We start from the raw sequence: 26,465 nt of genomic DNA on the forward strand, positions 1-26,465 counted from the left end.
GAGCAAGAAAAAGGAAACCAAGTCAGGCCTCTTTGGTGCCCCCTCCTAGCGCTTATGTTGTTGTTCAGTCGCTAAGTCGTGTCCACCTCTCTGTGGCCCCATGGACTGCAGCACGCCAGGCTCCTCTGTCCAGCACTTGTATAAATCATCATTATTCCTAGAGCTGAGGTCAGCCTTGCTCCTCCAGCCCCCAGACTGGGGCTCCTTGGGGCAGGGCGCAGCCTGCTCGTCTGGCCTTTGGCCCGGGCTCCCAGGGACAGGTCAGACAGGTCTGGCTGGTGCAGATGAACGTTTTGCAGCTTCCGGTGCTCAAGCCCCTGGGGACCTCTGCCACTCAGTCCTACACAGGGCCTGCGCCGGCCACATCCCACTGCCCGCCCTCACCTCGAGGGGATGACTTCACCCTCAGGGCCTGGGCACAGCCCGGTGTGGGTGTGTCTGTCCCAAGCAGACAGCCCGGTCCCAAAAGACTGCTCTGCTGCTGCTCCCCACCACCACCCAGGTGACCCCTCAGACGGGTTCATCTGCCTGGCCAGCCTCTTCTAGCTGGCTTTCCGTCTCTGAGTTGACTGGCTGGCCTGGAAAGAGGGCCTGTGTCCCCCATATCTATCCCCGATGCAGCCTCCATGTCCATACTGCCCTGCAGGGCCTGTCTCCCCCTCCCTCTCCCACCTCACCACCTCCTGTGTACCTGTGCTCCAAGTTCCACAAATGCAGACCACGCTGTTAAAAATAGAGCCTCTTTATTGGTACCTATAAGCTCAGGTACAAGGTGTTCCCACAAGCTCGCAGGCTGGCAAGGCCTGCTGGGCAGGAGGGCAGGCCCAGAGCCTGGGCTTCTTGGCACAGACACAGAGGAAAAATGAATAAATTATAGTTCTAATACTCAGAGACAATACAGAAATTATGATACAAAATCCAACATCAGCAAACAAAGGGCAGGAAAGCCATAAGGAGCCCCCTTCGCCCCTGGCCAACTGGCCTTAGGGTGCGGGCAGGTGGACCAGGCTGGGGTGCAGTGCCCGGAAAGCCCTGAGTGGTCCAGGGCCTACTGTGGGCCCTGAGGCAGCCCCTTAACCCTCTCTGGGCCTCCTGCTTCCCCCTCCTACATTTACAGCCTTGGAATAAAAGCTGCGGCCTTTGCGGGGGTAGAGGGAGAGATGGGCAGAGGACAGGAAGGAGAGGGGATGTGTGGAGCAGAAGAGGGTTTTGGTCATGGTTGGTCAGCCCGGCCCAGCCCCGCCCAGCCCCTGCCCCTACTCGCTCAGCCATCCAGAGCAGGGCTGCTGCACGTTAGACAGAGGGTAGAAACCCATGCCTGGTCTACACCGAAGCCCCAGCAAGGGCAGGGTTGCAGGACTATCAGGCAAAGGGACTTTGCGGGTAGCGGAGAGGGTCCTGTGCCCCACCCCCGACACCAGCATTGCTCGCCAGCCACCTAGTCTCCAAATAAATTATGGGAAATAAATTATAGTCTTCACAGTCCAGAGGATCCAGTCACCCATGAGTCTAGGGCTCAGGGTGGCAGAAGAAACCGTAAGAGGTGGCTGATGTCAGCCTCAGGTGGCTGTCTTCGGGCTTAGGAACATCATACAAGATGGACAAGGAGTCTGCAAAGCTCCAGGGAAGCCACACTTCTTCTCACTCCTGGCATGTGCCATGGATGTAGAAGAGAAGGTGTGGGCATAGGGGGGCCGGGCAACGGAAAGGGGAAGCACCCCCCTCTCCCCACTTCAGCATAGAAAGTTACAAAAATAAATAAATCAATCCAGAGTGTTGCATGAAAATTAGTAGGAGTGCCCACATGGGAGCCAGCCAACGGGGGACCATTACATACAGACCTTGGGGAGCCCCCAAATTACAACAAAGCAGCAACAGGGTTCTTGGGGCCAGGAAAAGGCACCCTAACCCTCACACAGGCACAGGTTCCACCAGCGACGCCGGGGTGGTGTCCTCAAACAACTGGCCATCCACAAAGGGAGCCAGGGCCTCGGCAGCGGGCTCAGTCAAGCCCATGATGGACTCCAGGAAGCAAGTGCTGGTATCCGCAGGGGGAGAGAAGGCAGGCAAGGTGAAGTGGGGCACCTCGAGGTGGTCCAGGCTATCAGACACCTTCCGGGAGGTGTAGTGGGGCCCCAGACTATAGTCTGGCAGGGCCTGGAGCAGCTCGAAGGAGTCGCAGGAGGACAAGCTGAGGTCCACTGAGCTGCTCTGGCCGGCGTCCGTGCTGGCTGGCACCAAGGGGCCAGGGAAGCTGCCCTCGCCCAAGCCTTCAAGGCCGCTATTGAGGAAGCAGCTGGCATCCAGGTTGGCATTTTCATCCAGGATGCCTGACGTGAGGCTGGAACTGGAATAGCTGTGGGTCCAGCTGGCCAGGCCAGTGAGGTCACCAGTACCAAAGATGTCAGCTGGGTGGAAGCAGCTGAGATTGTCCAGGCCGCCCACACCCCCATCCTCCTCCTCTTCCTCGTGTCCACCTAGTTCAGAGTCACTGAAGCTCAGGATACGAGCCAGGCCATCATCATCCACGCCAGGCTGGAAGCCAGGGCCGGGCAGGGCCAGGCGGGCAGGGCCATCCAGGGCCTCGCTGGTGCCTGAGGCTGTGGACGAATCGGTCATGTCGCTGCTGCAGCTGTTGTCTCCCAGTTCGCTGCTCACAGGGGGCTTGGCTAGGGGGAACGCAGAGGCCAAGACCTGCTCGCCGGGGCTGGGAGTGCCACCCTGGGCTGGGGCCTCCAGCTCCCCAAGGCTCTCGGCCCCCTGCTCCAGCTGCAGGCGGGTGAGTGTGTGAATGAAATGGGTCTGAACTCGAGCCTGATTAAATTCCACACGGCCCTTCGGATTCTCACAGCCCTCCCTGCAGCAACCACAGGGGAACGCTGTGTGATCCATCTGTAAAGCAAAACAGAGGTTCCAGTGAAGATCCGGTGGAGCCCGGAGAAGTCCCCGACCCAGGCTTGCCTTCCCAGCCCCGCCGAGCCCCAGTACCTGGCACTTGATGCCCGCCAGGCTGCAGCTGCAGGTCTCGGGATCACAGACTCTGTCGCAGCGACAGCCACAGTCCTCCCGGGACTGGCGCAGGGCCTGCAGCTCTCGCTTCTCCTCTCGGTCGATCCTCCGCACACCAGAGGCCCGCAGCAGAGCCCGTCGCTTCCGGGCCGGGAAGGGCTGGAGGAAGGTCATTTCCTCCAGCCGGCCGCCTGCCACGGCCAGCGCCAAGTCCTCCTCCACAGAGGCGTCATCGATGGCGTCCACAGTGAGCGGCAGGCCGGCCTCCGTCTTGGGCACCCCAGTCTCCGAAAGCTGTGTCCAGGGAATGAGGAGGGACGTGAGAGGCTGACATGACCCCAGAGCTTCGGTCACTTAATAAATGCCCCCGAGTATTTATTCTGGGCTGGGCACTGTGGATGCCGTAGTGAATGGGACAGCCAAGAACACGCCCTCAGGGCATTCAGAAAGACGGTTCCTATTTGCCTTATTCCCCACTTCATGGACAAACCCCTTCCCCGAGACACACAGATACACTGACGCCCCTATGGCCCATCTACTCCCCCTCCCCAGTAAGGTCAGGCAGATTGAGGTACCACGCCCACTGGCCCTGCAATAGGAGCCCTTCTATACTCATCTGCCTAGAGAAAATCTGCAGCAGACTCTCATCAAATCAGTCAGCCCCATGGGCCTCCCAAATACAGAAGAAGCAATATGGCAACCACCATGACCCTTATCCCCCCCAAGGCTAGGACTTTAGAGCAGCCCGAGGGCGAAGGCCACGGAGAGGGTCTCCCCACCTTCCATCTCAGCGCCTCCAGCTTCTCCTCCTTCAAGCGTAGGCGCAGCTTCTCTTGCCGTGCCCGGGCTTGCTCCTGGGTAAACTCAGCCAGGGAGAAGCGGCGGCAGGCACTGTGGCGGGAGGCCATACCCAGGGTGCAGCCGCCACGGCTGGGCACACTGGTGAAGCCCTGGCACCGCGGGAAGTAGAAGACGGTGATGCCATCAAAGGCTACTCGGCCTCGGCGCTTCCGGGGAGCCCGCTTCAGAATGGACAGGGCTAGAAGACAGGCAGGGGAGGGGCAGACGTTAGTTCTCCATGAAGCAGGGCCTAACCCCCGGGAAGTGATGCTGAACCATCTCTGCTCACAACCCTCCCACCCCACCCAGAAGAGAAATGGATCTGAGTTTAGGCCAGCCTGGCTGACACTGGTGCTGGTTAGAGTCCAACATCACCCTGTGTCGACACTGGCTCATTGTTATTTAGGAGTCCAAATGAGAGCATGTGTTAAGATTAAACGTCTTTCCCGTCTTTAGAAGCCATTTACAGGTCCCCTTCGTTGTTTTCTAAAGTTCTTTTCTTGGGGGTGTGGGGGTTGCTGTGCTGCAAGGCATGCAGGATCTTAGTCCCAGACAGGGACTGAACGTGTGCCCCTGCAGTGGGAGCTCAGTTTTTACCACTGGACCACCACCGAAGTCTCTCTATAGTTCTTAAAGTACTGATTTGTAGGAGCTTTGTATATATGTTAGACATTAATCACCGTGAACTGTGAACTTCCTGATGTTCAAGCTGGTTTTAGAAAAGGCAGAGGAACCAGAGATCAAATTGCCAACATCCGCTGGATCATGGAAAAAGCAAGAGAGTTCCAGAAAAACATCTATTTCTGCTTTATTGACTATGCCAAAGCCTTTGACTGTGTGGATCACAATAAACTATGGGAAATTCTGAAAGAGATGGGAATACCAGACCACCTGACCTGCCTCTTGAGAAATCTGTATGCAGGTCAGGAAGCAACAGTTAGAACTGGACATGGAACAACAGACTGGTTCCAAATAGGAAAAGGAGTACGTCAAGGCTGTATATTGTCACCCTACTTATTTAACTCATATGCAGAGTACATCATGAGAAACACTGGACTGGAAGAAGCATAAGCTGGAATCAAGATTGCTGGGAGAAATATCAATAACCTCAGATATGCAGATGACACCACCCTTATGGCAGAAAGCAAAGAGGAACTAAAGAGCCTCTTGATGAAAGTGAAAGAAGAGAGTGAAAAAGTTGCCTTAAAGCTCAACATTCAAGAAAACGAAGATCATGGCATCCGGTCCCATCACTTCATGGGAAATAGATGGGGAAACAGTGGAAGACTTTATTTTTTGGGGCTCCAAAATCACTGCAGATGGTGATTGCAGCCATGAAATTAAAAGACGCTTACTCCTTGGAAGGAAAGTTATGACCAATCTAGATAGCATATTCAAAAGCAGAGACATTACTTTGCCAACAAAGGTCCGTCTAGTCATGCTATGGTTTTTCCTGTGGTCATGTATGGATGTTAAGAGTTGGACTGTGAAGAAGGCTGAGCGCCGAAGAATTGATGCTTTTGAACTGTGGTGTTGGAGAAGACTCTTGAGAGTCCCTTGGACTGCAAGGAGATCCAACCAGTCCATTCTGAAGGAGATCAGCCCTGGGATTTCTTTGGAAGGAATGATGCTAAAGCTGAAACTCCAGTACTTCGGCCACCTCATACGAAGAGTTGACTCACTGGAAAAGGCTCTGATGCTGGGAGGGATTGAAGGCAGGAGGAGAAGGGGATGGCAGAGGATGAGATGGCTGGATGGCATCACTGACTCGGACGTGAGTCTGAGTGAACTCCGGGAGTTGGTGATGGACAGGGAGGCCTGGCGTGCTGCGATTCATGGGGTCGCAAAGAGTCAGACAGGACTGAGCGACTGAACTGAACTGAACTGAACCAGTCTAACCTATTTGTACAAATATTTTAGTTATTTTTGCTTGTGGGGTTTTACAAAATAATTTCTATGGTTTATGAAATCAAAAGTATATTAAGCTTTTCCCTTATCACTTCTGCATTTTGCAACAAGCTCAGAAAGGTCTACTACTGTTTATAAGTTATTAAGTATGTCAGTTAGTAAGCAATGTATTGGCATATTCGATACATATATTTGTATACTACTGATTTTATTAGTTTGAACCATAAGAAGTTACCATCAAACCTTGGCAATGCTGTATATTTAGACTTAAATATTAATTTTGTACCCAGCTATCTGAGGGAATTTCCTCCTAATAGGTTTTCTATATACCTGTTCTTGAATTTATGATGTAGTCGACCACCTGCAAATCATGGCCTTTTGCCTGTTCTAATCTAGTGTATTTAATTCTCATTTTCTTTACTAACTGAATTGGCTAGCACTTCCTGAATGATGTTAACAAACGGTGGTGACAGACAGTGCCCCCAGCTGGTTCCTGACTTAGTGGGGCTGTTTCCATTGTTTCCTCGTCAATCCTAATACATGGTTTTGGGTTGAAACATGTATTTTTTATCATTTAGGGCAGAATTTACTTATTCTTATCATACTAAGGGTTTTTTCTAGAAGGAATATTGTTGTTGTAGTTGTTGTTCAGTCACTAAGCCGTGTCCAGCTCTTTGCGACTCCATGGACTGCAATACGCCAAGCTTCCCTGTCCTTCTCTATCTCCTGGAGTTTGCTCAAATTCATGTCCACTGACTCAGTGATGCTATCTAACCATCTCATCCTCTGCTATCCTCTTCTCCTTTTGCCAGAAGGAATATTACATGTTATCAAACAGCAGCTCTCATATTTTTCCTCCTCTGACACAGTCATTTGGTAAATTTATATGATTAGATTTTACAGTATTAAAGCATCCTTGTATTTCTACAGTAAACCCATAGTACTTGAGTCAGTTAATGTACTATTAGACTGTATCTGCTAAAAACTATACTTTTTCACGTATAGTGTACAGCTCTGCATATAGTCCATAAATAGACATATCTGTGGTGTTTAGACATCATGGTGGGGTCATCAGAGAAGAAATGTCTCCATGTGCTCCTTGGTGTTGAGGGGGTGCAATAATGACAAATAAGGTGGAGAAACACTCTAGGGCCTCTTTGTCAGTTTGAAATCAGAATCATGTAAACTTAAAAAACTAACTGGGGAAAAAACCTTCTCACTGCATTCAAGCAAAGCCAAACAGCATTTTGCCAGGTGAGGGACCGGCCTGACAGGCCCCGCAGCACAGAAGCATGGGGTGTGGGACTTGGGCAGGGCAGCTGCTAGAGGACAGGGAGCCAGTTGGGAGAAACGAAACTGGAACTGAGGGGCAGAGCTGGGCGGGAAGGCCCTGGGGCCACCAAGGAGCCCTGCCCTGAACGTGATGACTCCAAGCTGGAGAGTCCCAAGGTCAAAGGTGAATGCCGCTGGAGCCGGCATTCCCAAGTGACCTCTGTAGGACAGGAAGTGGATGAGCTGGGGAGCAGGCAGGGAAGCTGAAGCCGGGGGGCACACAACCTCCAGAGGCCGGGACGACTTCATCAGGGCCGCCCCCGATTTCATCTTGAGGAAGGAGAGAGGGGTGCGATGGGGTACCCAGGGCAGAGAGACTCACGAGTGAAACTTCGGGGGCCACAGAAGTCACGGTCAGGCAAGGGCAGCTGATCCCAAGGGCTCTCCTCATCCGAGTCCCAGGCCGGGGAAACCGAGGAGCTGGGGGAGCAGGAAGGGGAGTGGTGGCCCAAGGAGGACAAGGAGGAGGACGAGCAGAGCGAGGACAAGTCCTCATCCAGCTGGTCAAACTTCCGCTTCAGCAGCCCGGTCATGGTGGCGAGGGTGCTCTGGGGCCTGGGCACAGCCAGCCTGGAATGAGAACGGGAGAGCTCTAGGTGCAGGCCTGAGGGCAGGAGGTGGGCACCCAGGCCCAGTCATCGCCTCTCCCACCACCCCCCCAAGGATGCCCAGGACTCCAGGAGGCTGCCTTGCACTGGATGGAGCCCTGAGGTTCAAACCCTCACCCTGGCGCTTGCAGACTTGCACCAACGAAGTTTTCCCCTTTACTACCTACTGTAACCCACCTACACACACACACACACCAGACCAACAGATGGGCCGACAGACCTCAGCCTGGCCTCGCTCATTCCCCCGCAGGAATCCCGGGGGCTGACTCACTGGCTGGGTGATTCACACGGCTGCATCTGTGTGCCTTTGTGTGTGTGAGGCCGGGTGCATGCCGACAGCCTGCACAGCCCTCGTACAGTGGCTGCCTCCCCCTCCTCCCTCCCAGCACACCCACAGACACGCCGCCCTGCACACACTGGTGACAGGCCCTCACTCAGGGCCAGGCCGACCAGGGCACTCCAGGGAACAGGCTGGCTTGGACACCACCCCTGATTTCCAACACACAACTTTCCCGTGATGGAGCTGCTCAGACTTTCCCTTAGAAACCCCCGCCCACAGGAGAAGTCCCCTACCTCCAGGCCTGACTGTGGGACCAGAGCCACCTGGGCTTCGTGGCTCTTTAATATCTCCTGTTTGATCTTCAAAATTCACCTTCTTCTTGCCTTCCACTCCAATTTCTAACCCTGTTTGAATTAACTTTCAAAGGAAAGTATACTCTGCCCTTAAAAAACAAAAACCCTCTTGGAGTGCAACTGACCGGCCACGCTGAGGTTCCATGCTCCTCCTGTCTGCAGTCGGGTGACCTGGAGCACCCCAGGACACACCGCTGGCTGTGTCTCCCCTTTAAGGGTCTCAGCCCTCCTCAGTAGAGCAACCAGAGATTCTCACAGCCTGGCTGGCCTCACGTGAGGGAAGGGGACTTGGGGTTTCTCCTGACAGCCTCTTCCACTGTTCGAGAATCCCCAAAGGACTTGGTCCTTAGGGCTGAGCCCAGATACCCAGTGAGCACTCAGGGCTGGGCCCCAGGAGGCCACCAGGAGGAAGGGGAAACGGCAGCGCAGAGGCCCCAGTGCTGGGAGCCCCTCCCCCACCGCAGCACAGGAAACGACAGCGAACAGGAAAAGCCAACCAGAAGGCTGGCAATCTCCCCTGCTCAGGTGTCCTTTCGAAACACCCCTTGGCCTAGCCTCCCACGAAGTCCCTGGATCCCAGACTTAGGCAGTGTGCTGTCAAACCAACTTACTGGGTAAAATTCATCCCAGGGACAGCCTCTCCTCACAGGCACCAGAGCAGCAAGAGAAGCTCCGCGACTTGCCAACCCTCCAACAATGCTGAGCCCAGGGGAAGAGGACGCACAGGTGTTTCCGGGGGCTTCTCAGCAGATAGTTTCTCAGGCCTGGCACCCCCCCACCTCTCCCAGGGTCAAACCACAAACAAAAACAACCCAGCTCTCAGCTGACCTGAAGACTCTCCCAGGAGATGGGGGAACTCATGGCCCAGAGGTAGATGCATGTGTGCACGCGCGCGCGCGCGCACGCACACACGCACACACACACACACACACACACACACACACGCTAGCGCACGCGCAGAACTCAGAGGCACCCAGACACAGAAACACACACGACAAACCACACCCAAGGATCTTGTCCTTACCACAATCCCACTGTGAGATCCCATCTCTTCCCCAACTCCAGATGCTGCCTAAAGGGTGCTGAATGTCTTCCTAGTCACACACCTAAGCCAAAGACTCCCTCAAACCAAATGCTCACTTGGTCTCTGCCTGGCCACCCCTTAGAAACATAAAATTCTGCAGGCCCCATATCGAACCCCTTGTCTCTGTTCCCCACCTCCCCATGCCATCTGTTCCTCTTCCTGTGTTCCCTATCTTAGTAACAGCACTGCCACCCACCCAGTTACTCAAGCCAGAAACCTGCAGTCATCCTCAACTCCTTCCTGTCGCCCTCCATCCACATCCAGTCACCCAGTCCTGTAAGTACACATTAGCTCATTCAATCCACACAAGGCCAGGCACCGACATGGCAGGTATCACAGAGGCTGCCCAGCAGAGTGTGAAGAGAACCTCGGCTCCAGAACCATACTGCTCACATTTGAACCCTGGAGTGGCTATCAGTTGGCTGGGTGATGTTGGGCAAGTTCCTTAACTTCTCTGGGTTTTCAATTTGTCTTACAACCGAATAGGGTTGGGACGTTTATGTGAATCAATCCATGTCAGGTTCTTAGAACAGTGGTAAATGCTTGCTGAATGTGTCATTCTACACCGAGGGGGAAAAAAAAAAAAAACGAGCTCCTGGATACACACGACACAGATGGTTCTCACTGATAGCATGGTGAGTGACAGAAGCCAGAAACAAGATTACATGTGAATGAAGTTGAAGAAAAGGCAAACCCAATCGGTGATGATACAAGTCAGAATCGTGATTACCCAGGGGGTGGAAAAGGGCATATACTGGAGACAGTCATGAGGGAATTTTCCCAGGGCCGGGAGGGGGTAGTAGTGTCTGGAAGTGTTCTGTGTTGTCTGGGTGGCGGTTCCACTAAAACATCTCACTGCACACCTAAGATTCATCTACTGTGTGCATTTTACACACGTCACCTTCAATTCTGAAAGTCTGTTACCCTTACGTCTCTGTCCCACTGATACTGTCCCCGTCTCCTGCCCTCTCCTTGCAGCCATTCTTTACCCTGGAGCTAGAATGATCTTATTAAACCAAGTGTCTGCCCACCATCTCCATGCAGAGAATCATTCCCTAAGGGGTGCCCCCTTAGGATCAAGTCCGCAATTCCAAGAGGCTAAAGTATGCCTAGCCCCCAGACTCATGCAAGACTCTTCCCAACCCCCTCACTTTATACTCCAGCTGAACTTGCAGTTGCCGTAACAGGCATGACCTTCTCACTCCTGGCCTTTGCACAAGTTGGAACCCAGCCTCAATCCCCTTAAGAAGTCATTTCCCAGAGGGCCTCCCTGATACCCTTCCTCCTCCCCACTACATGCCTCTCTGGGCCTCCGTGAACCATGGGATTCCCCCATCAAGGCCCTTATGGCTCCTTCCCGTGACCACCTCACTGCTCATCTCCCTCGTGCAGGGCTGAAGGCCTCTCTGCTAGTCGGCACTGTGCCTGTGCCTGGAATAGTCTGGCACAGAGAAGGCTCCTGAGGACCATCGGAGGTAGGCAGGCTGGCACTGCAGTATACACAGAGGGACGATTTAGGCACATGAGGTTTCTGGGGTCCACTGGTCAGTGTGCCCTCCTCCTGCTCGGGTCACAGTTAGTTGGGGCAGGGATGAGGGCGGACATGCCCATCCCCCAGCCTGCGCCTGAGGGTTTGAGCAAGAATAGCACCCAGGAGGGGGTAGCTCCGAGGGCAGGAAAAGGAAGCTCCTGCTGCCAGCAAGTGCCAACACAGGCATCTCAGGAGGTTCCCCAATAGTAAACAAGTAGAAAGAGTGTTAGGGAAGCCCGTTCAAGTCAGACACCCTGGCTCTGTCTCAGGGATGTCTATAGAACGGGAGCTTAAGGGGAGAGGGTTGTAAACTCCAGGGACGCAGACGGGGACACTGGGGAGCCATAGCCATGACGCACCTCCTAGTGAGGAGCACCTAGCGAAATCTGCAGACCTGGAAATGGGGACTCACGTCCTCCCTGACCCGGGGTGGCGGTGAGGAGGAGCCCCTGGATCTTGTGCTCGGGCGCCCCACCTGAGAATCCAAAGGCTGAGAGAGACAGAGGCAGATGAGACCAAAAGACTCAGCCAGAGACAAGGAGAGGCCAAGTCAGAAAAGGAATGAAAGATAGTGGAAGAGTCCAAGAAAAGTGTCAGACAGTGAGTCAGAGGGTGGGGGAGGGGCCCTCCACAGCTACCCAGGAATCAAGATCCCTACCGACCGCGGCACTGTTCCCAGGGTGAGCACAGCCCCCTCCGAGGGTCCTGGAGGAAGGAAAAGCAATTCCCAGGAGCTGGCCCAGACAGAAATACCACACCCCCAAGGAGCCCCGGAGACAGACCCTGAATCAAAGAGAACCAGGCTTCTTCCGGGATCTGCCTGGGCCCTGAGAATCAGGCCCTCCCTGCCGTCACCACTCACAGGAGCTGACAGTCCAGGACTGGGGGGTGGGGGGTGGGGGCGGTGCCTCCCTCCCTCCTCGCCACAATTATCTACACACTCAGGCCACACTGTGTGAACTGAGGGAAGGCCACCTCACCCTGGATACCAAGCAAACAAAGGCTGTTTAAGGGGCGGGAATCCCCAGGCTTCTGAAAAGTCACACCAACTCCTCTTCGACCTCAGCAGTCCCAATGCTCCAGTCCCAAGTCAGAGCTGGTATTGGAAAAGGGGCACCTTCAGCTGCCTCCACCCTCTGTCAGGAATCTGAAGAATGTGTCTTTTAACCTCAGAGCCCCAGGCCTTGGCCAGCTCTCCCCAATACTTGGGGTCACATGACCCCAGGCCCCCAGGAAGTACTTCCTGGGAGAAGGGGAGGACACCTTTGAACACCTCACACCCCTATGGGTATTGGCTAGAAGAACAGCCACGGCAGCCCAGAGAGGGCAAGCAGAAGGCCTGGTACATCCCCACCCCTCCCAACCCATCCCCCAGGGGGAGGGGACAGTTCCTCAGCCTTGGCCTCCAGGGCCTGGCACTGGGGAGGCAGCACCAAATGTTTGCTGGCTACACGAGGCAACTGCTCCTGCAGAAGGGGAATTGCACCTGACAGAGACTGCATCCTCCACCTAAGCAAGGCCCCCTTCACTGCCATTCATCCATTCATTCTTTCAACAAATATTTATTGAGTGCCTATGACATGCCAAGCACTGTGTCATGCGCTGGGAATACAGGGAGCAAGACACAGACAATACTGCCCTCCTGGAAGCTTTGAGTTTACTAGGGAATAGAAAAATGAGTTATGAATCCTGTTGAGTGCTGGAATGGAGGCCAGGAAGGGGTACAGCTCGGAGTGAAAACAGGTCTCTCGGAGGAAAAGGTAGGATGGAGTAAAAGTTCCAGAGAAAGGGGGGCATAGGAACCCTGAGGGACTTGAGGAGCAAGAGGCAAAGAGATGGAGGGGAAGGGGCTACCTGGGAGGGGACTTTGGGAGCCAGGGCTGACAGGGCAGACTTTAGCCTAAGGGCACAGGAAGCCACTGAAGGGTTGAAGTAGGGAGTGACAATAGCAGATTTGCATTTTAAAAAGATGGCTCAGCACAGGACAGGAGGGGGTGGGACAGGAGGGGGTGGATAGGAGGGGGTGGGACAGGAGGGGGTGGACAGGAGGGGGTGTGACGGGTTGGAGGAGCTGCCAGAGGTGGGTTAGAGATGACAAGCCAAAGGCTTAGGAGAAAGGGGAAGGGAACCTGGTGACTTCTGGAGGTGGGGACAAAAAAGGCAGTGATGTTGAGGATTTGGGGTAAGGGATGAGTTCTGCTTGAGAGGGCTGTGAGACATCTGAGTGGAGGTGTCGGGTGGGCAGGGGAGCCAGGGAAGGACCCTCTGTGTCAGGAGTGTGGGCTGTGTGTGTGACGCGCTGGGGAGCCGGAGTGACTAAGTGTGTGACGGCTGCCGTGGTGTGGGCATCTCAACAGTGTCCTGCCATTGGAAGGGGCCCCGGGGAGGGGAAACTGAGGACCGGGAGGAAGTAGGTGCTGGGGAGGGAGACTTGAGTGGGAGAAGCCTACGTGTGCCCGAGGGTGCCCGCGGCTAGCTGCGCCCGTGACTCACAGCGGTGGCCTCTGCGTGTGACGGTGACTGACGAACAGGTGAGCGTACGACACAATCCCTCCTCCTCCCCCTCCCCGCCTGCCGGGGTCCGTGACTCACGGAGCCTCATTCCTCGATCATCCCTCCAACTCCCTCCCTGACGGGCGCCGGGCACTCGCCGCAGCCCTGGCACCCGCCCCCGGGGGGAGCCCGAGGAGGAAGGCGACAAATGTCACCTGCTCCGGCCACGCGAGGAACTTCTGAAAAGTTCTCAGGCAACTGGGTCAAAAGGGAACTCACCCGCGGACGCGCGCCCGCCGCCACCCCGCCACCCGCGCGCAACCCCGGCTCGGCCGCCACCCGCCCGGCGGTCGGGGCGCCGGGACCTCCTGGGGTCCCGGCGACGGGGCGGGGGGAGGGCAGCAGAAAACCTGCGACTGTCGTCTCCCGGGCTCCGGACTCCGGCCGCGGCGCGCCGTCCGGGACCGGGCTGTCCCCGCGCCGGTGCCCTCTCAAAGTGGCGAGGGAGAAACGTCAGGGGCTGGGGGGCAGTGCCCTCCATGCGGGACGCCCCCTCCCCAAAGTCCTGTCCCACCGGCCCGGAGCCCCCGGTACTGACCTGAGGTCCGGACGCTGGGCAAGGGCAACGCCGCGACCCACGTCCCGGTCGGGAACGCCCCCTGCGCCGCGACCCCGCGCTCGGTCGCTCTCTCGCTAGCTCCCTCGGAGGGCAGCACTCGGCCCAGCTGCCCCTCGCTCTGCGCGTCCGGCAGCGGCGGCGGCGGCGGGAGACTGGCTGAGCCCGGCCCCGCCCGCCGCTCCGCCCTCCTCGTCAGTGGAAAACTCCGGGACTCACGGCGCTGACGCACGCCGGGCCTCCCGCCCGCCGCCCCGCCCCGCCCCTCCCCGCCCCGCCTCAGAGGCCCCGCCCCTCCCCGCTCCAGCCCGAGCCGGCGCAGCGGTCGCCTGCCTCCCTGCGGACTCTGATCCTGAGCCGGCGCCGCGGACGCTCTCGGCCCCCAGCCCCCTCCGCTGCCCTCCTCCCGGCCCTCTCCGGCGAAGGTTCCGAGAGTCGCCGACGCTCCCCGCCGGCGGAGCAGGATCGGGAAGGTCCATACCTTTCCCTACGGCCCCCGTTTACAGATCGGTAGACTGAGGCCCAGAATGGCGCGCAGCGTCTGTCAGGCCACCGGGCGGTGGCATAGCCCAGGGCCCTTACACGCCTTGACCCCAACCTCGCCCGAGGCAGTTGACTGTAATCCCGTCAAAAGTTCCTTCCTCACCCTCCTTCCTACCACCTCCCCCTACCCCCGCTCCCCGCAGATCCGCCTGAAAAGTATAATCTGGAGAAGAACCAGAGGTGGGTGAGGTGGGTGAGCAAGTCATCCTTGGTCCTGACCTTCACCTCTGCTCAGGAGCCAGAGACTCTGCAGAAGCCCTGAGCTAGGGGTTTCTGGAACCAGCCTACACTATCCCCACCGCTACCAGATCCCTTTCTTGGAAAAAAAAAAAACAAAAACAACTCTAGTTTCTTCTGAGCCAGACCCTGGCCACTTAAAATGGCCCACTGCCTGCTCTGCTCCCGCCAAGGCCTTTCCTGACTTCGGGCCAACTCTCGCAGTATTACTGCACCGGGGAAAGTGTGTGCATGCCCGAGCAGCAAGTTCTGGGCCAGAAGGCCACCCGCTGTGGTCAGCCCCTACCCACCACGCGTGCCCTGAGCGTCTCTCCCCTCGCACCTTTGCTGCAGGTGTTGTTCTCGCCTGGAACGCCTTCCGGCCCTCTTGCTGCTTACCAGAATCCCATCTCCTTTAATGTCTCTCAGCTCGAACTGCCTCCTCCAGGGAGCCTTCTGTGGGAGCCTGACCCTCCCCCTCCCAGTCCGGCTCCCGCTGCATTCTGGGTTCTTCTCTGACTGTCCTAGATGAATGTTGTCTGGGACTAGCCCAGCCCTCAGGATTCCTTTCTACCTAACTGCAGGTGGGGGGTGGGGGTGACCTGTGCTGGCTGCATGGCATCTGAGGTAGAGATGATGGTAGGACCCCTGTAGCCACAGATGTGAATATAGAGGGGGTCAGGAAGGGTCTGCCTGCCCTTTACCTTGCCAAGAAAGAATGGAGTTTGGGGGAGGCTGGGGTCCCTGTTCTTCTTGGATGCCTAAATGTGCCTACCTGGGGGGCTTGCAGGGAGAAATGTCTGGATGGCTGGAGCCCACCCTCCATTGACTTCCCAGCGCCTTCTGTATGAAGTCTTAAGTCCGCGGGGCCTACAAAGCTGGAATAAGCAGGCCTTTGCCCCACCTTTGCAGCCTCACCTCTTTCTCTTCAAACTCCCACCCCCCACTCCCTTCCCTGCGCCTCCATTTTCATGTCTTTGACGTGTGTCAGTCTGTCTTTTTATTTGTAACATCGGTACAACCGCACAGTAGTTTTAATTTACACACGTGGTGTTCTGTTCTATACCTTCTTAAGTTTGTTCTGCCCTTACCTCTGCACTCCCAACCCACGCCCTTGATAACCGCACTCCAGCCCTGATTGCCAGCAGTCAGTTCTTGGGGTGTGTCCTGATCATCCTGATTTAAACTTCCAAAGATGCTAATCTCCAGCCTGGTTTGCACCCACTTAGATATATGGCTTCTTTATGCATTTCCATGTGAGTTGTCTGTGAGCATTGAGAGGGCAGGGACCATACCTGACTATCCTTTCTGCTTGTGCTCCTTAAGAACAAAAAAGGTATTGAATAGATTGTCTATGGGGTAAATGTCTATCAAGAGCTGGGGCTCAAGGAGAGGTCAAGGCTGGAAGTGGGGAGTCTCGGTGTGGCTGAGACAGCCCTGGAAGGAGTTGAAAAGCTACAGAGCTGAGTGTCCTTTGCTGGAGGTGACTCAGCCCTTAGGGCTACTAGGCGTGTGGCCACCCACCCACTCCCACCCGCCTCAAATATTTAGCTGCACTGTCTCCTGTGTCTGCTAGGTTGTAGACCTTGCTGGTCCCAAGGAATCGTTTCTTCCAGGAGTTCTCCTTTCCTGTGTGTATCTGTCTCTCTCTCTCTCCCAAGTCTTCCAGTTTGTAAAGTGGGGGCATTAGACCTGAGAACGCCATCACCTTCAACATTCCTTGAGTTAATTTCTAGAAGATGCTGCCTGCTGATCAGGTAACTGGGCAGGGTTGAGCCCTAGAGTTAATGAGGGTCTCTGGCTGTCTCAGTTTGCATCTGCTGAGCTGTTTATGAGGGAAACCAGATAGAACAGAGACCAGGGCAGGGGGTTGGCAAGGGCTGGAGTCAGGGCTTAGAGCAGGGAGCCCAATGGTCGATAGGATTTGGGAGGCAGGAAGAGAAGGGAAAAATAAGGGAAAATATAGAATAAAAAGAATCAAATAAGTGATGTGTTTTCCCTAGAAAAGCATCTCCCTGTCCTGGGATGGGCTCAGCAGATGTTCCCCAGATGTTTGCTGATGATGAGAAACATCTTCCTCTGGGATCACAAGTAAGTTCTTCCTGTTGGTAGGGAAATGAAGGGTCTGTTCCAAGGCAAGGAGGGTGGGGTCTGGAGCTGCATCCATTTGTGACTATGGCACATGCATAGGCAGAAACATACCCACACATCCTCAGTGAATTTCTGAATACTTAGGGGAGTCCCACAAGTTTCTCAAACATTCAGCATCCACAGACCACCCAATTTTAGGTAAATAAAAAACCTCATCTTAAATAATATTTTTTAAAATAAAAAATTGATTCATTTCCATCAGAAAGATGAAGATTAAAAGGATAATATTTGGGGGCACTCCCTGTCCCCCTTCTGATGTCTATGTTAGAAGCTTTCTGTGTCCTTTTTCACTGTAATAAAACTTCTGCCACACAAAAGCTCTGCATGATCAAGCCTTGTCCCTGATCCTGAAGCTAAATCTTCTTTGGAGACCACGGATCCAACATCATTCACCATAAGCTATGAACAGCTTTGATAAGTCTTAATAATATTATGAAAGTGTTAGTCGCTCAAAAACAAAAAAAAAAGAATTTTTTTAAAAAGTATCAAATGTGGGAAGATTGAGATTTCACCAGATTTGCCATACCTCACTGGTGTGACAGTGAATAGATACAATCAGTTTGGAAAATAATTTGGCAATACCTACTAAGACTAAATTATATGATCTTGTAATTCTACTGTTCCATATATTCCCAAGAGAAAAAAGCACTTCTGTCCACTGAAAGACACAAGAGTGTTACAGCAGCTTTATCCATAACAGCTTGAAATTAGAAACAACACAAATGTCCAGTAGGTGAGTAGAAACAATTACAATTTCTCATACAATGAAATAGTACACAGCAATGAATCAAACAATGGCCTCATATAATGATAGGGATGAATCTTAAAAACAGTATGTCAAGTAAAAGAAACCAAGCACAAAGAAGAATAACTATGATGCTGTTTATTTATGGGAAGTTAAGAACCAGGCAGAATGAAAGCACAGAGGTAGATAACATTACCTTCAGGAGTAACAGGCTAAAGGTGTGACTCCCAGGCCAGCAGCCACCAGCATCACCTGAGAACTTGTTAAGAATGCAGATTCCTGGGTCCTCCCCAGACCCACTGCATCAGAAACTTGGGCAGCGGGAACCCAGCAACCTAAGTTCTAACTAGCCCTCCACTGATTCTGATGAGACCCACTGAGCTAAGGTTGTAGAAAGTGAAACCCAAGTAAAGGGGACTGTCTTCAAGCACATTTCTCCAACATTCTTGTTTATTTAAACAGGAAGACTTTTTAGTTTAGATCTGTGGATTGAAAATCTGAGCAGTTGAGTTCTGGGTCAAAGGGTTTTAACAGATGCTGCCAAATCGCCCTCCCCAAAGTTGCACCAATTTTACTCTCAACCAATAGTATTTGAGCATGCCTGTTTCCCAACACCCTCCCTGGCACTGAGTGTTATCAAACTTATTGATCTCTGCCAATCTGATGAGAGAAACCAAGAAGAGATCTTACTGTTTTAATTGCATTGCTCTAATTATGAGTGAAATTGAGGTTCTTAAAAGCCATTTGTGTTTCCCTCTAAATCACGGTTTTATATTCTTTACTTGTATTGTTGTTTTATGTCTTTGAGGATTAGGGAAAGAAGCCCTTCTGTCTGTCACACATGTGGCCCTTAATCCTGGTTTGCTTTTTAACTGGGTTGACAGTGTATTTTATCATACAGAAGTTTTACATTTTTATGTAGTCGCATTTCTTAAACATTTACTTTAGGCATCCTGGTGTTTGTGTATTACATTCCCTTGTCATAATATTACAGATAAATTCACCCATTTTTTTTTTCTAGAGTTTTATGATCTTATTTTACATTTATACATCCTTTATCTTTTTGGAATCTACTTTAAGGAACTGTATAGGGTTTCCATTTTCTTTTTTTCCCCTAATTGATAAATTTTCCTACTACCTTTTTCTTTTACTATAAATGTCACCTTAAACAGAAATTGAATTCTCATATGTTCCGGAATCAGTTTCTGGTTCTCTACTCTGGTCCACTGGGTTGTCTGTTTCATCTTTGGGTACCAAATTGCTTTACAAATTATAATTTCAGAATGTGTTTTATCATGTGATAGATGTAACCCCATCGTATTACATTTCTTTTTCAGGGCTTTCCAGGCTCCTTATTTAATTCCTCATTTGAGTTTCATATCATTTTTGGACAAGCTCGCCCCTAAAAAAAGTCCTGTATTTTAGTTAGAATCACATTGAATTGATACAGTAATTGAACATTGATGTTTTTATAACATTGGGTTTTGCTATTCAAAAGCTCAGTTTAATGTTCCCTGCATAATATTCATAAAGGCCCTTATATGTCTTTTAAATATTGTTCTGAATATTTTTTTGATTGCCGTTGTAACTGCAATTTCTATTTTCTGATAAGTTGTATTTTTTTTATGTATGTAAAGAAAGGCCACTGAGTTTTGTATATTAACCTTTGTAAACTGCTATCATCCTAAATTCTCTTGTCTGTAACAGTAGTACATTTTTCAGTCACATCATCTGTATGTAATTTAGCTATTCGGTTATGGTTTTGTTATTTTTTTGTTTGGCCACATCGTGTGACTTGTGGGAGCTTACCTCCCTGAGGAATTGAACCCAGGTGCAGCAGTGAAAGCATGGAGTCCTAACCACTGGACCACCAGGGAATTCCCAAGGTTTTGTTTGTTTTAAGCAGGAATTGATATGGGACATTTTTCAAATGCCTTTTTTGGCACATATTGAGATGTTATGCAGTTTTCCTTTGATGTATTTTTTTTCATAATAGTGGTTAACACTTAATAGCCAGTTGTTTTTATTATTTTCATAATTTTATTTATTTTTGGCTATGCTGCGTCTTTGTTGCTACACAAACTTTTCTCAAGTTGCAGGAAGTGGGGACTACTCTTTAGTTGTGGTGTGTGGGCTTCTCACTGTGGCGGCTTCTCCTTTTGCTGAGCGTGGGCTCTAGGGCACTCAGGCTTCGGTAGCTGTGGCTCCCTGGGCTCTAGTGCACAGGCTCAGTAATTGTGGTGCATGGGCTCATTTGCTCTGAGGCATGTGAGGTCTTCCCAGATTAGGGTCTGAACCTGTGTCTCCTGCATTGGCAGGTGGATTCTTTACCAGTGAGCCACCAGGGAAGCCCATTCTTTGATCTGTTAATATGGTCAATTTTATTACAGATTCCCTAATATTGAACCACCTGCACTACTAGAATGAACTTACTTGGATACAATGGATGATTCTTTGAAGATATTGTTAATTTATATTTGGTAGTATTTTATCTGAGATTTTTGTACCTCATGTTCTATCATATTTAATTACTAGTTACTATTCAGATTCCCCACATTTCTCTTTATCTTTTGTTTCTTACTAGGTCATGAGCTGATGAAGTCGATTAAAATGTACTTGTGTCTTATCCAAATTTGTTTGCATTTGCTGTATGTATATTGTTATTCTCAACTCATATCCTATTCTTGATTTTGAAGCTATGCTATTTGGTGCCTAGAGATTTCCAAAAACTAGATTTATAATGTCTCTCATGTTTAACTTCCTTTTCTCTCATTTAGCAATTTTGTTTTGAATCTGACCTTGGCTGATGGTAACTGTTCCTCTGGAGGAAGAAATGGCAACCCACTCCAGTATTCTTGCCTGGGAAGTCCCATGGACAGAGGAGTCAGGCAGGTTGCAGTCCATGGGGCTGCAAAGAGTCCTGAGTCCTGAGCACGACTGAGCCACTGAGCACACGTGCGTGATGGTCATGCTGTAGTCTCAGCTCAGTATTTTCTTGTATACCTTGGTTTATATTTTAGATGTCTCTCTTCTATAGAATGCTGTTTTATGATCTGACGAGAGAATCTTTTTTTTAAAGGATGGGTTTATCCTTATTTACATTTCTTGATATAACATGTATCATTCATGCTTACTTATGTTATCTTCTGCTGTGTTTCCTATTTTAGTGCTTCCTCTGTTTTCTATGTTTTACATGTGTATTTTTTTTTGTTTTCTTTGATGTGTGTGTGTGTGTGTGTGTGTGTGTGTGTAAGCACACGTGTTTGTATTTTGGTCTGATGATTTGAAGGTTTATAGTCTGTTTTTAATTTTTCCACTGCTTGCCTTTATATTGATCTATTTCTCTGCCAAGAGAAGAAGACCTTCAAATGTAGGGAAAGAGTCATATTCTCAAAGGGCTGAGCTTTGCCACCATACTTCTGTCTTCGAATTCTTGATATCCCCAGAAACAAACAAAAAACAACAAAATTCTTAATATTCTCAACATGAAAAATGGTTATAGTCTCGCCCTGAAGCCAAAGGTTCAGGATAATCAAGATCTGAATGTGCCACTGAGATACTTCTTGAGTGAGCCAGCCACCTACAGCAAAGAGCTATCGGCACCACAAAGGGATGCTGTATCTCATCTCTTATTTCAAAACCTCATGTGAATATCTTACCCTCAACAGCCAGCATACTTAGTTCAACAGTGTCTTTTACTTTCTGTCCATGTCTCCGCAGTCTTCTGAAAAGGCATAGTTGGAGAGGCATGAATGGAGGGCATTGACTCTTCTTGCTATTTGTTTCTGCACATATCGAGATCAGGAGCCAGATTGTTGCCTGACAGCTGGTCTTTGTGAATACAGTCGTGTGTGGTTGGTGTTCAGATGCAAGTTGTGTGTGTGTTTTCTTTTAAATCTCATCAGTTAGCGTACCAAGAGATAATGGCACACTCAAAACAGTATCATTTTAGGAAAGCTTATTTACAAAGGGACTACTTACAAACATGTGGGTGTAGGAGCACCCCAAGGGATGGTACAGTAACCTGGATGAGCAGCAGCAGAGCTGTTACTACAAATAGGCCTGAAGGTGGGGTCCAGGAGGTTACTATAAGGGAGAGAACTGGATAGGCTGGCTGCCTTGGGAAGACCAGTGGCCCCCACTAGAGGATACATCCAACCCACAGAGACTCACAGGCAGGAAACCAAAGGACTAAATGCCTTGATCTCTTTCTCTTCCCTCTCCTTTCTCTGCTGGGCCTCACCATGGCTGAACCCAACTGGAAGCCAGTAGCTCAGTCATTTAATCTTGCAAAGAAATTCAGTGAGAAGTAGAACAAAAAGTCAGCAGGTACATTTCCCTCCTGTGTTTTTGGAAAATATGTGGCAAGCCTGACACATTAGTATTGCACCCAATAGGAATGCTTTCAATGATCAATAATCTAGTACCATTTACTTGTGTATTGTAATGGGAAGGTTGGAAGGTGGAGAAGGCAATGGCACCCCACTCCAGTGCTCTTGCCTGGAAAATCCCATGGGGGAGGAGCCTGGTGGGCTGCAGTCCACGGGGTTGCTAAGAGTCGGACACAACTGAGCGACTTCACTTTCACTTTTCACTTTCATGCATTGAAGAAGGAAATGGCAACCCACTCCAGTGTTCTTGCCTGGAGAATCCCAGGGACGGGGGAGCCTGGTGGGCTGCCGTCTGTGGGGTCGCACAGAGTCAGACATGACTAAAGCGACTTAGCAGCAGTAGCAGCAGCAGCCACTGACATAATGTCAGTACTGGTGTCTCTAGAATTCTCTCAGATTTTACCTTCTGCTGGTTGCTTCATATCTGCAAGACAGCTGCCCAAGCATCATGACCATGGTTAAGTTAGGAAGAAGGGGGAAGGCAGGGGATACCAGCATGTATATCCATTTTCTAAAAAAACAAAACCAAAACTTTTTATAGAAATACCCTCAGCAGACTTGTCATCATATTTCATCGACTAGAACTGGATCTCATGTAACAAACAACAAGGGAGACTGGGAGAGTGGAAAATGGGCTGGTCATGATTGATTTAGACCACTTGTAATTAATTGCCTGAGACTGGAGACCTTGGTGCATGGATCAAAATCAGGAATCTGTTATTAGGAAAGAAGGGATGGAATACATTTCTGGATCAACAATGAACAAAGCTTGCCACAAGTGGTTTGTATTCAACAATAAAGCCCTTTGTCTGCTAGCACTCACTCCGGACAGCCATTGCTCTTTCACACTATGTGCCATTGATTTTATGTGACATCCAAAAATGTTGTTTGATCAAGTAATTTTGCCAGGAGCTTGCTCTGCTTTTCCTCAGTAGCCTACGACTCAGTTTACAAGTCATGGTTTGAATTGTGTTAGTTTCCACTGTAAGGTAGACAACTTGAATGATGCCTCTCTGGGTTTTACCTTTTCTCTGTCTTTAGTGACAAAATGTATCCTTACTACACTGGACATTTTACCCATATTAGCGAAAGACTTGATTGGTTTCCTATCTAGCTTACAGGATCTGATGTGAAGAGGATGCGAAAAGTTTCAGTGGGCTTCCTGCCACTATTTGACAAAGTTTCATAAGAGATGATCCCTCTGGGGCTAAAGGAGATGATTACCAACTAACAAAATTCCATTTTCAGGTATTCGTTACCATATCTGAGTCACACTTCTTCTTTTTTTCTGTTTGTATAAAATTATCTCATCCTACACACTCATTTACCCTGGTATATGTGGTCATAATTTATACTGCAGTATTTTTGTTGCTATTTTCAATACTATTTTTATGCTTTAGTGAACCTCCTTTAAACTACTGATCCATTTTTATGATTTGGGGATATACTACCATATAATAGTAACAATAAAATGGAAATATAACACATGAAAACAATCATGCGTAAAAGATGTGAAAATCTTTTAACCAAGCTGAACTAGAGTCAATGGCATTCTCTTTACTATGAACTGAGCTGAACTGGCTGACTCACTTCTAGTGTACAGGTGCTCCTACAAAACCATGATGATGACTATAAAGATAATGGGATTTCTGTGGAAATGATCACTGACCTCACATTTATGAAATGTATGGGAACAAAATTGCTTGTCTGTGTAGCAGACCCTGCCATGCGCCACTCATATCCCCCTCACACAATTCTCACATGTGTTCATGGTGGTTTCTGTAGGGCCAACAGGAATGCCATCCGATGGAACTGGAGCACAGTGTCCAGGGCCAGCTCCTGCAAGAGGAAATTCATTTCTGTACCATCTACGGAGATGTGCAGTGAACCAGGGCCCTAGGTTCATTCAGGAGCGGAGTGGGCGGGATCTTAATGAATCCAGTGAATCTCTGCCCTCCCACGTGGAGTTGACAGATATGACGTGAGATAATTTACTTACTGGAAAACACAAGTATACTAAGGGCCACAATAGTAACATCTGTGATGGTTTAAAAACATGGCTGCAGATTCTTTCACACTTATCAAAAGAAGGAATGTAATACCTCTCGCCTCTAATATGGGCCGGTTTTAATGACCTGTCTTGAGCAAACTGTGGAAGAAGTGATACTGTACGATTTCCAAGGTAAGTCAGTAGGTGACAGAGCTACTGTACGCGCAACTGTTAGGTCGAAGGACATTTTCATTTAAAATTCTGATCCGATTGCCAGGTTGTTCTCCACTTCTCTCCCGTCCTTCCACCCCCGCCTCCCACCCCCAACAGTGGATAAATACTCCTTTTGGATCAGTATACTGTTTCAGTTGCCATTTCTTTACTACGGGAGAAGTGAAGCATCTTTTTCCTTGGAACATCGCCTGGGGTCAGAAGACCCAGCTGGAGACAAGAGCGGGACTCAGCGGAGCCAGGCGGCCCCGCCGACAACACCCACGGCTCCACTCACTTCCCCGGCTCCTCTGTTTTTCGGCGCTTTCCTTCCTCCCCCACAATATTCAGATTCCTGGAACCAGGCTCGGTGACCTCACGGCGGTGACTTCACATCCGGGACCTTCTGGGAATTCTCAGCAGCACTTTTTCGTTAGAAAACTAACGAGGGAGGAGGAAGGGGGTGCGTCCGGGGAGGGACGCCGGAGCTCCGGGGGAAGGAGGGAGGGAGCCGCGCAGAGGCCTCTTCCTCCTTCCGGTCGGGGGTGGGTGGGGCTGGCAGCGGCGTGCCGCAGGGCTGCCGCCGGCGAGACCTGAGGCCCCGCCCCCTGCCTCTCACTCCCCCGCCCCGAGAAGGGCGCGCGCGCCTCCCACGGGACGTGGATCCCGGCGCTTGTCGCTACAGGTTTGGGACCCGGGGCCCCAAGCTGATCCTCTGCCACTTTTCTTCCGAAGTTAGGTCAACGTCTTACTTGGCAGCCCTGCCACAGGTGGGGAGCGGGTAACTTCATGGGGGAAAAAATTGTGTGTGTGTCGCTGACTGGCAGGTACCAGTGGGGGCGGGGTACGGGAAACGCAACAAATCCAAAGTTTACAGTGGCGTTTTCCAAGCTACAAAACTGCATAAGGTTGAGAGGTCAGAGAAGGACAACCTCCGTGGCTTTTGTTTCCTTGAAGGGGTTGCCTCAGAGCTGAGTCTTCAATACAAAGCTATCCAGAAATGACAGGAGGGCGAAATGAGGGGGGCTGCTTCTCTTCCATTAAAAAAAAAATTTTTTTTTTTTAGAATATATTTTACAACTGTGGTGGTTAAAGATGAAGATACTAATGTTATATATTAAACTGTTCTCTATAACTTCAAAGTTGTTTTTTTCCTTCTGATTCTGAAAGAAATTAGAATATTTTCATGGACCCCTCAAGTATTGTGGGCCTGAAGCTCCATCCATGCCTGCTGTGCCCATTGGGTAAGCTAGCCCTGGACAAAGGCCGGGCAGCATGACAAAGCCTGGATAGAACATTAAAGGACCTGGAAGGTCTGATTCTCTTGGGGAAATGAGAGAGGCTATAAACACAGGTGGCAGCTGCACAAGAAGGGCCTTGAATGACCTGAGGAGTGTGGATTTTATGGTGGAGGTGGTGAGGAGCCACTGCTGGGCCTGACTGGAGGGTTGACCCTGGGATAGGACTGGAGGTGGGCTGACTGTTGCCTTAATGACATCCAAACTTTTGCTGAGCCACAGTTGAGATGGAAGGGGGGGAAGGGGAAGCCACAGATTGATGTGAGGGCGCTGGGACCTGGAGAAGCCTGGGCTGACTTCTTTGGGTCATCCCTCATGGAAAGGAGAAAGCAAGAGGAGATACTGTACTGGTTCCAGGACTTCGGAAAGATCAAATGAAAAGTCCTTCACCAGCCACGAAGCAGGGAACCTACCTTAATAGATGTTTAGGGGGCTTCAGGGCCACCTCTTGCCCAGATCTCCGCGGTGGTTCCTACTAGCTATTCCATCCGCCTCTCTCCTGCGCAAGGCACCTCTCCAAAGCTCCATTCCCATTGGGCTGTTTTCCTGCTCCCCATGGGCCAGAGGACAAAACCACAGTCCTCACCTGGGCATTTCCAGAGTTCAGAATGAGAAAAAACAGACTGGGTTTTCAACACCCCTACAGTAGATCAGTGTTCCAGAATCTCATTTGGCTACATGTTTCTCAGTCTCCAATAACTGCCCTTTCTCTCCCACCCTCCACTCCCTGCCAGAAAACAAAAAACAAACCAAAAGCTATGCTTGACTCCCGCCTTCCAATGCAAACACTGGTCTTCCTCCAGAGCAGGCCAGGCCAAAATCAAGGGCCGGGACAGGAACTATAAGGGAGAAGAACTGGGCTCGAAT

The 26,465-nt window shown here is 50.9% G+C and overlaps 2 protein-coding genes and 1 long non-coding RNA gene across 12 annotated transcripts in view; 2 read left to right on the forward strand and 1 right to left on the reverse strand.

The window, feature by feature from the left end:
* Positions 1-726: 726 nt before the first annotated feature.
* Positions 727-14,195, reverse strand: CSRNP1 (cysteine and serine rich nuclear protein 1). 2 transcript variants are annotated; one of them, XM_061395986.1, is made up of 5 exons: positions 14,037-14,195; positions 7,412-7,659; positions 3,789-4,048; positions 2,989-3,303; positions 727-2,892 (listed from the first exon to the last, which is right to left on the reverse strand). In XM_061395986.1, exons 2-5 carry the CDS (start codon positions 7,620-7,622, stop codon positions 1,912-1,914), a joined length of 1,767 nt encoding a protein of 588 aa, XP_061251970.1. In that variant the 5' UTR covers positions 7,623-7,659; positions 14,037-14,195; the 3' UTR covers positions 727-1,911. The 2 variants fall into 2 exon arrangements, with proteins under 2 accessions (XP_061251970.1, XP_061251969.1); XM_061395985.1 differs by lacking the exon at positions 14,037-14,195 and adding an exon at positions 8,942-11,237.
* A 160-nt stretch (positions 14,196-14,355) lies between these two features.
* On the forward strand, positions 14,356-20,722 carry LOC133235083 (uncharacterized). Of its 2 annotated transcripts, XR_009732436.1 has the most exons (4): positions 14,356-16,570; positions 16,817-16,904; positions 17,602-17,697; positions 19,047-20,722. It is a non-coding gene; the product is annotated as an uncharacterized LOC133235083 (long non-coding RNA). The 2 variants fall into 2 exon arrangements; XR_009732435.1 differs by having other exon boundaries at positions 17,602-20,722.
* Positions 20,723-20,746: 24 nt separating this feature from the next.
* CCR8 (C-C motif chemokine receptor 8) overlaps positions 20,747-26,465 on the forward strand; it is a 138,629-nt gene continuing 132,910 nt past the window's right edge. For all 8 annotated transcript variants that reach the window (XM_061396000.1, XM_061395996.1, XM_061395999.1 and 5 more), the window contains exon 1: positions 20,747-25,070. The gene's annotated coding sequence lies outside the window, so the exon portion shown is untranslated. The remainder of the gene's footprint in view (positions 25,071-26,465) is intronic.

This window comes from Bos javanicus, chromosome 22 (genome assembly GCF_032452875.1).
Source record: "Bos javanicus breed banteng chromosome 22, ARS-OSU_banteng_1.0, whole genome shotgun sequence".
Lineage (NCBI taxonomy): Eukaryota > Metazoa > Chordata > Mammalia > Artiodactyla > Bovidae > Bos > Bos javanicus.

What these genes read in the sequence shown, in the direction of transcription:
- CSRNP1 (XM_061395985.1), bottom strand. An exon ending in TGGCCCCCGAAGTTTCACTC is followed by an intron (nt 4,049 to 7,411) that starts GTGAGTCTCTCT and finishes CCTGTCTTCTAG; the next exon opens with CCCTGTCCATTCTGAAGCGG. An exon ending in TGGCGGGCATCAAGTGCCAG is followed by an intron (nt 2,893 to 2,988) that starts GTACTGGGGCTC and finishes TTTGCTTTACAG; the next exon opens with ATGGATCACACAGCGTTCCC.